Source organism: Spinacia oleracea, chromosome 4 (genome assembly GCF_020520425.1).
Source record: "Spinacia oleracea cultivar Varoflay chromosome 4, BTI_SOV_V1, whole genome shotgun sequence".
In the NCBI taxonomy this organism is placed as follows: Eukaryota; Viridiplantae; Streptophyta; class Magnoliopsida; order Caryophyllales; family Amaranthaceae; genus Spinacia; species Spinacia oleracea.
The window spans coordinates 73,762,021-73,774,802 of NC_079490.1; the positions used below are offsets into that span (position 1 = coordinate 73,762,021).

The 12,782-nt window shown below is 36.4% G+C and overlaps 1 protein-coding gene across 1 annotated transcript; it reads left to right on the forward strand.

Moving 5' to 3' along the window:
* The first annotated feature begins 389 nt into the window (after nt 1-389).
* LOC110796377 (uncharacterized) lies at nt 390-11,208 on the forward strand. The gene is made up of 7 exons (XM_022001438.2): nt 390-826; nt 2,322-2,379; nt 4,124-4,204; nt 8,788-8,823; nt 8,974-9,213; nt 9,288-9,429; nt 10,360-11,208. The coding sequence occupies exons 1-7, from the start codon at nt 648-650 to the stop codon at nt 10,854-10,856; spliced, it is 1,233 nt and encodes a 410-aa protein (XP_021857130.1). The 5' UTR covers nt 390-647; the 3' UTR covers nt 10,857-11,208.
* Nucleotides 11,209-12,782: the final 1,574 nt, after the last annotated feature.

The window sequence follows — 12,782 nt, forward strand, 5'->3', positions numbered from 1 at the left end:
GAGAAAATTTAAGCAAAATAAACACGTTGTTTTTACTATTGTTGTGTGTAATATGATTTTAATTTGAATTTTACGCCATTTTACGGTTGAATTTGACTAAATATAAACTTGTGTAAGAAAATTTGTTAATTTGTGCCCATATTTTGTGTATTTATCACCTAAATTAATGAAAATATAATGCGCGTTTTAAAATCTCTCAACCCGTTGGGTTAACCCGAACCCGAAAGTTCTGGGTCTTGAACAAGCATTTGTAAACCCGAACCCGAAAGTGACCGACCCAATTCAATCCGAACCCAAAAATAATTTTTTTACAACCCGACTCGACCGACCCGTTTGACAGGTCTACTGTCACTCATCAGTTGAGTCATTTCAGTCGCTTGTAATCTTTGATCCCGATAATATCAAAAAACCAAACAAAGTCTGCAAACACGAAACACCCCCCAAAACAAAGAAAGAGAAAATCCAGTGTGTTTCTGTGAGGAAAAGAGCTTACCAATTTGCTGTTCTTTCCCGTCAAACGTGAATTCCATATGGGCAAAATCTAACTGGGTTTGAAGCAATCTTCAATCAAGTGTCAATTTTTTTTTTCTGGGTATGTTAAATTCATCAAAATTTGTTGGTTTTTTCTGAATCAACCACGACAAAATATGTGGGGTTTTGGAGGAAGGTACTATTGGGGGAGGAGAGAGAGAGTGAGGAAAAGCGACGGAATTGTAGTTGTATTCGGTTGGATGTCTAGTGAAGAGAGGCATTTGAAGCATTACATCGATCTTTACGCTTCTTTGGGTTGGAATTCTCTTGTTTGTCACTCTCAATTCCTCAATTCGTAAGCTCAATTTCATTCAACTTTGCTTTTCTAGTTTTTTAACCCTGATTGTTCAAATCTCTGATTGTTGCTCTCTAGTTATATAATTAGTTGAATTTTATAGCTGTGGTTATAATTTTGGAGCTTTTACTTTGGTTATTTATTGTCTAATTAAGAAATTGAAGTTGAGAATTATGAATCACGTATTAGGAGTACTTATCAACGATATAGTTAATTTTTTTGGGGGTTATTTTGGGTTATTTTCTTAGGTTATTTGCCTTCAGAAAATCATTGTTCAATTTGTATATTTATCAATAATGTGAAAAAGCTTTGTAGAATCAAAATATGGTTTATAATTATTATCAGTGAAATGATGTCCTGGGTCTATTTTGGAATGGTTGTAGTGTAGCCTAAGTTTGGTTAAGTTCCTTATAACATCAGACTGCAATCTTCATTTGGCATGTCTAAGCTATTATGCTCGTCATGAATCGATATTCTAAAAGTTATACTCTGGAAGTAGTTACACTCATCTTGATTGAATAGTTTCAATTTTTGGGTTGCCAACTGGTATCAGCAATTGGCAAAGGGCATTTTTTAGCCCATGTCCTCTTGTGAAAAAAACCTAGGAATACGAACTTCTACCTCCTTGTTTAATATTCCTTGAACATGGAGCCATTTTGTGTTCAGCATAAGTTGACTTTATCACATATTTTCTGATATGTTATCTCAAACTTCTATTGTTACTTGTGCTGTGGTGCTGCCCAGTGGGTATGCACAGTATGCTGAGCTATTAGAGATGCCTGTCCGAGCTACAGAGTCATATCCATGTCGATGGACGTTAATGCCAATATGTTGTACTCGTAAGGGAATTTTAGTGAACCCCCCATTTCCTTCACTTGATACAATTTATGCTTAATAAGTAAAATAAGTAGTAACAGTAACGAAATATCTATTATAGATGAATAATACATGGGAAATGTTGGTGAGAAAAAGGTAAGTTTGTAAAGGCGAGCTCGAACGGATCATACATTCATATTATTTGTTTATAGTAAGAGATCATTTCATTAAACAACTCCTGTACATTAAAACGTTGTTAAGGAGTGAGGTGGAGGCAACATAGGTTCCTTCTGAACCAATGATGAGTTATCCGGTGTAATAAATCTTGTTTTCACGAACCTTAATTTGTTATCCAGTGTAATAAATCTTGTTTCCACGAACCTTAATGTGTTATTTTTTTAAGAAAATATCTCTAAAAGGGATAATGTCCTTCGTATGGAACTTTTGCATTGTCGCGTCCAAATACAGAATCTCATAAAGGGATAATGTCCTTCGTATGGAACTTTTGTTGCTTCCATACATGTATTTCTATGTTATTATCAACACCTTGCTATACTAGGAGCTATTTGTTTGAGACTTACTCCCTTTTTTTTACTGAAAATTGGCATTTTCTCATTGCTAACTGCTTATCTTTCCTAAACATGTGGTGGCGTCATGTAATTTACTTATTTTTCTGCAGATTCTTCCCTGATAAGGCGACATTTTTGGCTCTGAACATTCTGGATGAGCTTATAGAGGTCAGTTCTTTAGTGGTCTATTAAGGAGAATGTGGACTGCTTCACTCAATACAGTCAAGCACTCAAGCATTTGTGTAATTCCTGTAAAATTCTAGTTGTCTTTGAAACTTCTGACAAACACTTTTAAAATAAGTGTGGAGAACTCCAAGTCTAGCATTGTGATATTTGAGTTTGCTATTTGTGGAAGTGGTTGGCTTGTTGTGAACACCAATCACGTTTGAATCATTGATTGTTATAAGTTATTTAACTAGCTATTGGTCCTGCTCGATGAATTAGTGGTTATATCTTATTGAGAGAAAGTAAGGAAATATAGAGGAAAAAGATTTACGTGAGTTGGTGTTTGACAAAAAGTAGGCATTAGAGGGAAGAATGAGGAAAAATAAATATGAATTAAATATGTAGATTAATTTAAATGGGTAATTACCCATTTAAATTAATCTACATATTTAATTAATCTACATAGTTAAGTGCTCTTATTTGACCTTGGTGCTTGGTTTTTAATTCAATTCTTGGAAAATACTTTATGAGATAATCATATTTCCTTCGTTTTTTTAGTTGAAACGTTTCTATTTTGGGCCGTTTCTTTTTAGTTGCAACCTTTCTATTTTTGGCAACTATACTCACTTGACTTTATCAAATTATCCTCATCCATATTCAATAACCCACCTTTTCCCTAAATTATATCTAAAAATGGGGGCATAGATGTAATTTACTTATCCACTTACATTGCAAGAATTAAGGTGAACAGGAAAGGTTGCAACTAAAACATAACAGGAAGTACTGTCATTGGATTGATGATAGAGATCGCACAATTTTAGAAGTTGTGAGTTCAAGGCTCGGCATGCTCTATTATCTCTTTTTCTTAGGCTTTGTTTGGTTGAGGGGGTTTGGGAGGAAAAGAAAAGAAAGGAAATGGTTTTATTATGTTCCCATGTTTGGTTAGATAAATTACATAGGATTTGATGGGAAAGGAAAGGAAATGAGAGGAAAGATCATTTGTAAAATTTTCAGTTTCCCTTCCTCTCAAAATTGGAGGAATTTGACAGGAAAGAGAAAATTAAAAGTTCTCATTTATATTTCCTTTCTCTTCCCTTCATTTCCTTCCTTTAAACCAAACACAGGAAAATAAAATTTCTTTCCCTTCCCTTCTTTTCCTTTCTTTTCGCTTCCTTTCTTTTCTCTTCCTTTCCTTTACTAACAATGAACCAAATAGGGTCTTATACTTCCTCTGGTTTTTTAGTTGACACACTTTCCTCTTTGGGAAAGCTCTTTTTAGTTGACACACTTCTTATTTTGGTAAGTTTTGTAATGTAAATTTCCTATTTAACTCTTACATGGGTATGTGGGGTACATGGTTAGTGTGTTAAGGTAGGGGATATTATTATCTACTACCTTCCTTTGTCACATTTTCTTATATGTGTGCCAAAATAAAGTGTGTCAACTAAAAAAGAACGGAGGAATTAATTGTTTCTTTATTTTAATGAATTGGGAGATAAGGAAGTACGCTGGCTAGTTGTGTACATGCACAAGGCACAAGGCATAAGACATGTATTACGTAGCCTCCAAGGCTTCAAGTGGAAAGAATTTGTGAAAGGCTATGATTTTTTATATAATTGTTGATTCCTAATTGCTTTGTATGTGCCAGAATTGTGGTATAAATTTACTACACAATCTTCTTTATGGAAATTACTAGGATTTGGTATTCGAGATGGAAAATTATACTGACAGGTGTGTTTTTATGAAGGAGCTGAAGGCAAATCCGTGCCCTGTTGTGTTTGCATCCTTTTCCGGCGGTCCAAAGGCTTGCATGTATAAAGTTCTACAGGTATTTAGTTTTGGGCTACTTTTCTCATGTTGGAACAAGTTACTTTAAAATCTAAATGATCTGAATTTATATACTCTGAATTTTTCTCTTCGAAATTTCTATTTTACTCGGGGTAATACACTAGATAGTGAATGTGTCTTGAGAAAAGATTTTGCACTGCAAGAGAATTATCATGGGATGACAAAGGCACATCTTATGAACACGTTTGGGTTCTCTGCAAAGAGTTTAGTGAGCATAGTTTGTATTTTGAAGTTCAGATTGTTCTTTGTTAGTAGTTTGTATTAAAGTAACCTATCTGATAAAGATATATGTGCCTTTCATGAAAAAAAATGTTTGAGAAAAGGGGTTGCCCCTCACGTAGGGGTCAAAGTTACCAGCCATAACTACATGCCTATAGGTACGCCGAATAGCATAGCATTGGTAGTTTCAGGGGCAAAGCTATGTTGGGGCCTACAGTGGCCAATTGGCCATGGCCCCCCTCACATACGAGAGAGTCTCTGTATAAAATGAATAACAGCTTCTATTTGTCCAAGAACGAACTCTTGCTGCAGTGGTTGAAGGGGATTGATGTAGTAATTTGACATCAGTTGGTCTATAGATATCATCATACAAAATGATCTCCTTTCTTTTTAACTTTTCTTCTTCCTTGTTCCTTGTTTCTTCTTCCTTGTTCCTTGTTCCTTGTTCCTTGTTCCTTGTTCCTTGTTCCTTGTTCCTTGTTCCTTCTTTCTTCTTCCTTTTTGCTTTTTTTCTTTACTTTGAAGAGGAGTAAATGACCCTGCTTTGTTGAAAGTACTCTGTGTATAATACATTCGAACCATTACCTGAAGGGGCTGTTTGGTTCACCTTAGATAAAGTAAGGGAATTGAGAAAGAAAAAAACAATGGGAAAGGAACGATGAAAGGGAGCTTGTTACTTTTGTTTGGTTTGAGCATGGAATGGAATTCATATTTGTTGAAGACTATTCTGCTCCTCAAATGCACAGTAAATCAACCCCTTCCTCCTTCCTACCCCACCAGTTCACCACCATGTATACACTCATACACCAACGATTCACTTATCAACATAATCATATTCCTCAAAATAGCACCAAGAAGCTAAAGTATGGGTTTCGTTTTGCCGACATCGGCCTTGAGTAGATCTAACCATTTGTGGTCGAATTCGAGCACCAACAAGATAAAGGATGGGTTTTGTTTGCCGACATCAACCATGAGTAGTTGGATCTAACCATATGCATAGTTTCATAGCAATTTCCATGTTCGCCAGAGATGCCTCCAACATGTTGAACACTTGTGTGAATAGTTTCAGTTGATTTATGTTCAACTGTTGAACACTTTTTTTGGGTAAATTCTTGACGATGGCGATGGCCGGTCAAGGGCTGGGGTGGCGAAGAAAGTGAACGGTCCTGTGGTAGTGATGACTGATGAGGAGGCTGCCAGAAAATGGTAGTGTGGTTGTGGAGTAGACGAGAGTTATAGAGGACAACCGGGAATCCTCAAATCCCAGGGTAGAGCTGGGAATCAGTTTAGAGTATTTTTGGGGAACTCAAAAAAGAAAAATGGGGAAAGGGAATGAAAAAGAAGGAACCAGACCACGAGTAAGGGAAATAGGGGTTTTAATTCCCTTTCCCTTTGCTAAATCGCCCCAGCCAAACACCCCCCTAAAAGTATTCTGATTTTCAATGTTTAAATTTTTTAAAAGATTATATATGCATGTTTTTATATATTTAGAAGGAAGAGAAAAAATACTACTCCGTAGAGTTATAAACAGCGTTTAAAATATGTCAAAATTTTAGGCCCCCGTCGGATGGATTTCTGGCTTCGCCCTTGGGTAGTTTTGCAATATTTTCCCTTAGGTGAGGGTGTCGGTAGAAGGGCAATGAAATTTTTTACTCTCTCCGTCCCCATCATAGTTCCCATTTCTCATCAAAAGTTTTTTCTATTTAATGTTCTCATTTGAGTTGGATCCACATAATAAAATACATTAAACTAACCCACTAGGCTACTAACTTTATTTTCTTTATATACCTTTATTCAATAAATCCCACTTTCTCTCACCACATAATAAAAACATTAAACTATACCTACTATCATTTTCTCTATTCACCTTTAATCAACAAAACCCCACAAGAATTCCTCTCCTAAGCACACATGCCCAGGAGAAATGGAAACTTTAAATAGGGACGGCAGAAGTATTGGTTATTCTGTACACTCTAGTTCTGAGCAACTTGTATATAGCTTATCTTGTTTGTCCTTCCAACACTATAAGTAAACTGGGTTGGAGAGGTGGGTCTTTTCTTGAATTTTCGCCAATATTTTGTCAGAATTCAGAAGCGCATGAAATTTCACGTCAATGTGAACATACTTCATGTTTTAGGCATAGTTCGAAAATTGAATTTAGATGTCTGAAAAGCGAACTGCGACTGTATTTTCCATATTTTCCCTGGTTAAATTATGGCATTCTGCTGTTGGCTCAGGAAGAGCCGATGAATCATCCAATTCAGAGAGGCTCTACCATGTAAATTTTTAGTTATGCGATTAGAATGAAGCTAAGACGTAGTTCCACTCTATACTCAAACGAAAGGAATACTAAATCGATATTTGTTTATGGGTTTGTAAGATCATCTGAGAATATTCAAAAGTTCTACAGAAAAAAATTGCCGGCAGTTAGACTGTTCCTATTTTATATTTGATTTACTTCATCCCATCTCAAGCAAATGTTTGTCTAGAACCAACAAATGCATCAATTTTGAGTATCTCATATAACCTAATGGCTGTTTGTCTGGGCGATGGAAGTGGTTATTCATTTCATTGAGATCTTTCATTCAGCCTATTGCTTTTGTCTCAATGAGGTTACATCAATCTTTCTGAGATTGTGCCAGTTCAAACACATTTTCTTCAGCGTAACCCTTTTACTGATGCAATATTTGTATTGACACTAAGTTATTGGTAAAGCGAGAAATGCCAAGAATTTTGACGATATTTGTTACGTAGAAAGGCTTCCTTTTATGTCTTTATTTTTATGTATAATGTTTAGATTTATATATCGAACCCATGATCTCTATCATCATCAAGAAGTCCTTGGAGTGCTTCTTCAATCAGGTTATTTTCCAAAAAAGGAAAAAAAAAACACAAAAAATGGTGATAAAATATCTTGAAACTTTGTTTTCCCATGATATGTCCAATTGTTGGGAGACATGGTCCAGGGAAGTATTTTCTTTTTTTTTTTGGGGGTGGGGGGTGGGTTGGCGATGGTGGGATAAGGAATAGCGAGGGATGAGGGGAGCTAGCCAGAATTGGAAAGTTCAATTATGATTTGTTAAATTAGTAAATTGTTTTTGGTAGCAATAGCATAGCTCAGGACCTAAGGAAGTTTGAAATGGAATGCTAATGTTTATATGGACATTGCTCATTTCTCTACTTGCCCACCTTGACACAATACGACCTGGTCTTGGGTATGAAATCCGTGTCAAACATGACATCTTGCACTTGGAAATGGTTACCCAATCACGAGAGATAATGGAGAAGAGAATGAGAGAAAGACATGGAAGAATATCCAAGCTAAATACCTCAAACATTGTAAAAGATGTTAGTATTGAAACTTTTTTCAAATCCAGGATTTAAGTAAGTCCTGATATCTGTTAGTTGCCGGAGAAACCTACCACATGAAGAACCGATTCTCGGGCTTTTGTTTGATGGAACCTCCTAAAATTGTTGATTGATGGTGAAATTTACCAAGAAAACCAGATGTTAGACTTTTATTTGGAAGGGTGAAAGTAGATCTGCTAATATCTGGTGGAGGTGCTCATTGTTTTTCTGTCCATGTGCCAATGTATAAAAAGGCTCAAGGCGCAACAAGGCGATTTGGAGTTCCCAGCGCCTTAGGCGCGCCTCGGTGCGCCTCATTGAAGTGAGGCGCCCTAATAAAAAGTGAAAAAAAGTGAAAAAATGGTATGTCTCTTGGTAGGTGCGCCTTTTTTGCGCCTTTTTGCGCCTCAAAGTGCGCCTTTGTGCGCCTTTTTGCGCCTTAGGTGCGCCTCATTGAAGTCGCCTCGCCTAGACAGTAAAAGGCGCTGGCTCCAATCGCCTTGCGCCTAGGCGCGCCTTTTTATACACTGCCATGTGCAGCAGATTTTATTCGCGTCGTTGATCGTTCTCCTCTTCTTAGTTGGTTGATTGCCAGGGTTTGTTATTTAGTGTTATTTTCCTAGTATTCTTTGGGCTTTACCCTTGAGTTTGAGCGTCAATAAGCCAGACAATTGGGCACATACCCCAAGTCCTTGTAACATCTAGTATAGGCTTGGAGTATCCAAAAAATTTGTGTGCTAACTGCTAAGAGAGTGGTGAGGAATGGGTCACTATATCTCCAATCTTAAAAGTGATTACAGGGAAGAGGGTTGACACGGAGTGCTTTTGGATATGAAATCCTCAAACTTTATGTGAGGCAAATCAAATCCTTATTGTACTGCCCCAACCCCTCTCGCTTGGGTGATTGTGCTCTCTTTTGTCTGAGCATTAGGTGGGATTAAGATTTTGCTGTGTTTTAGTTGTGCCATGTTCATGAATTATTTTTGGCTTTTGCAGATAATTGAAGGGAAATGTAAGACACCTGACAATCAGGTATGTTTTTCTATCTGCATGATTTTAAACATAACCTTTTCTCTCAATATGTTTAGTTTCTATGTATTAGTTTAAAGCCTTTCATTTATGTAATTATCAGATGCAAGTTATACTTATGACCAATGTATATTTTACTTTCTTTCATTGAAGATTAACTATCAAGCTCTCAGAGACTACATCGCCGGCCACATTTATGACTCCAGTCCTGTGGACTTTACCAGTGACTTGGGCACTCGTTTTGTTCTTCATCCATCAGTCCTAAAAGTATCAAACCCACCAAGATTTGTATCGTGGTTAGCAAATGGTATTGCCTCTGGTTTAGATGGCCTTTTCCTTAGTAGGTTTGAATCACAACGGGCTGAGTACTGGCAGACTCTATACTCTTCAGTTGTATGTATCATCAATTTCTACTGTTCAAATTACTTCTGTGTTTTGTCTTTGTATAATATTTTGTTTTGATGCAGACAATGGGAGCACCGTATCTCATAATGTGCTCAGAAGATGATAATCTTGCTCCCTGTGAAACAATTTGCAATTTTGCACGCCGGTTGCAGGAACTTGGTGGTGATGTCAAACTAGTGAAATGGACCAGCTCTCCCCATGTAGGTCTGTTTCTTAACTCAGTAAATAATCTTTAATATGATCAAATGGTCATGCCCAAGGAAAGACATCGTGCTCTTATTCTCTTACGAGCCCGTTGCTTTTTATACTTTTGGTCTTACCAACCATAACAAACTAACAAACAAAACCTTCAGATTTCATAGCCATCATGGTTACGTGTGTTGGCTGGCCCAACCAGCATTCTCGGACACTTTCCTAATAAAAGAAGTTGTCAAATCTATAATAATAAATATGTATGAAATACTCTCTCCACCCGGCAATAGATTTAATATTTTCCTTTTTGAGCTGTCCCACGTTACATTGCAGTCTCTTATTTTGGATTTCGCGTCAAATCGGACATGAGACCACACTTGTATTTCACACAACTTTTTCTCTCTCCCCTAGATATCAGATATTTTTCTCTCCATCACATCTTTTTTAGTCTTCATGTAGAATTATCTACTATCTCCAATCAGATGTACTTCTGTCAAGAGAAGTTGCTAAAAATGTACTGGAGAAGATTTCTACTAGGGATCAGAATAACGGGAGGGTGTGCTTTGCTAGTCAACTAAGTGTCTGTTGGCTGGGTTTGGATTTGAAGTGCAAATTTGATTTGTCTAGTGTTCTGTTTGCAGATTTTGTAATCGCATCGACGTAACATGGTGTATGCTTCTTGGGTTGATGCTCAATGAGTCACTTGCATCAGAAGCAATCTGCTGAACCCCAATTCTCTTATTAATTGCATTAGCATCCTCTTATATGCATAAATTCAAGGACTTAGGACTTGGTTGTGAATGAAACATGGATCTAATTTAATAAAATCCTGTGCTAATCTTGAAAAGGCTACAATATCCATTTTCAGGATGTTAAAGATAGTTTGGCATTTGGAACAGGGGTTCATAGTGGCTAAAAGTTTTCATATTCGTTAAATTGTAGGTCACTATCGACAGCATCCAGTTGATTATAAGGGTGCTGTGACTGAGCTACTGGGAAAGGCATCAGCCATTCAATCACAAAGGACACGGAGGCTTGAAGGAGGGGCAATGGGCTTTGAAGGTTCTCGTGATGATATCTCCGAACCAATTGGGGACCTAAGGAAAGCCACAGCCAGGTCAAATGACATCTTTAAGAAATTATCAGTTGAGCTGGCAGAACATGCGGTTGTGCCCAAAAGCTCCTTTGAGTATGATGGTGGTAGAGCTGTCGGGTCAGTCCAAGATGAAAAGCCTGGCCTTGTCCAGTTACCCAGCCCACCAAGGATCAATGCTAATGGGGTTCTTGGCCAAATCCTCTTTGATGTATGTGTTCCAAAAAACATAGAAGAATGGGATGTAGGACCACTAAGCTCTTTGCGTCAGTCACCATTTCCTTCAACAAGGAGGCACTCCATGCATTTTAATCCCATTAAATGCATACGACGTCCCAGGTTATAATTTGCAAGTCTGAAGTCTGAGTTTTATATTATGGAAGAGTGAGATGAAGTTCCTTCTAACTCAAGAGTCAAGACCAATGCTCGAGTGCATTTCACTGCAAATGAATGTGGTGAAACAAGTGAGAAACCGAATACAAAGGGAAAATATTAAATAAGCTTCTCTCTCTGATTGCTGCGATATATAGGCTGGCACACCTTTAGTTTTATGTTTATGTTACCCTATAAGAATGTACAGTGGTTTGTCATGGACCGTCGGTAAAGCTTATGTAAAATAAAGTATGTCAATTAACCTTATTACAGTTTTCTAAAGACTAATACAAGTAGTAGTGAGGATGACGACGCTTCATTGTTGAGGAAGGAGACTAAATTGGTAGAGTCCGTTCAAACTTCCACCGCTGCATCTGAATGGGAGCAAAGAATAGCAAGTCCTTATGCTTGGGTGGGGGAAGAGGCGAACACCTTCTGCGCTATTTGAGTTACCCCACCGCTGCATCCCATAATTCCGACGGCTTACCCCTTCTTCACTTTCACGCACCATCATCACAAACTAACCGTATGCATGCTAATGACATTACATATGTTTGCTTATAAGCGTATATATGAGAAGTTATGTTGGTTGGAAGTAAACACGAAAGAGCTCTCCAATCTTTTGTGCTTAAACAAAATGGTTCTTGAAATTCTGCTCTATATAATCTAATTTCAGCCTATGGTTTCAATTTTTTATTACAACTAGTTTAGGGCCCGTGCAACGCACGACTACTACTAAAATAATTTATTATTTTAATAGTAACTAAAAGACTTGTGATATTAGGAAAACATGAGAGTAAAAAGGATGTATATGAAAAAGAATAAATTCAAAGTCGTGTAAAAAAAATATTCAAATGAACTAAATTTGCATATTACTATGCAAAGTTAAAAATCATAGTCGTTTACTTGTATGTAGAACGATCTAACAACGTTAACCAAACCCGAATGACTCAAGACTAATTTTCGAAAAGACCCGAGCATAACCGAGTTAGTCAAATACAACATATTTTGAATTGAGTAAATTCTTGATAAATAAACTTATATGTTAGTCTACTTACCATGTATTATTATTTTAATTAACATTCTTACTAATTACCAGTTACCATGTATTATATTATTAATAGTAGACTAACATTAGAAGTCAATTTATCAATATTTTTTATATTTCATATCAGATTAAAAAATTATAATAATTCATAAATAAAATTATATCATAAAGGAAAAAATAATATTGATTTAGCTTTCCCCCAATAACATATTATGCAGTACACATCTATGGTAATTAAAATATATTTTTATCTTAGTTTCCTAAAAAAACGTAATGTAATTTATTTATTTTAAAGTAAAAAAATAAAAAAACATTTTGACGGGAAAAAATCGCACCAGGAAATGACACGTGTCATTCCTGGTGTCTCTTTTAGTATATAGTAATAGATCATGCAGGATCAGAGAAATGAGTTATGGTCAAGAAATGTGCTCTTTCTTTTGGATGTTGAAGGTGATGAAATTAGCTTTGGGAATGAAAAGTCTGTAATGTAATTTTTGTAGTCATGGAACTATCCAAGGACTAAGGCTTTCTCGTTTTTGTTGATGGAACTATTGAAGGAAATTTCTTGAGCTGTTATGCATGACAAGAAATGTGTATATTTTTGATGTTCAAGGGTGTAAATAATCTTTTACTATCACTTTTATGGATAAATGGAAATTTTATGAACTTTGAATATACGTTATAAATATAAACATACTTATAAGTTTGGATACATGCCAGTTGTACAAAGTCTATTAGAGTAGGAATTGAACTATTTGACCTCGTTGTAAAAGGCCAACATGTTGCAACGATAAAGTCGTTGAAAAGACATATATATTGCAACGACAAAAGAGTGTGTCAAATATTGTGTAA

Bases quoted from the DNA above. Each gene is read 5' to 3' on its own strand.
- LOC110796377 (XM_022001438.2), top strand. From the start codon at position 648: ATGTGGGGTTTTGGAGGAAGGTACTATTGGGGGAGGAGAGAGAGAGTG. The intron at 827-2,321 runs GTAAGCTCAATT...ATTTTTCTGCAG, and splicing joins CACTCTCAATTCCTCAATTC to ATTCTTCCCTGATAAGGCGA. The intron at 4,205-8,787 runs GTATTTAGTTTT...TGGCTTTTGCAG, and splicing joins GCATGTATAAAGTTCTACAG to ATAATTGAAGGGAAATGTAA.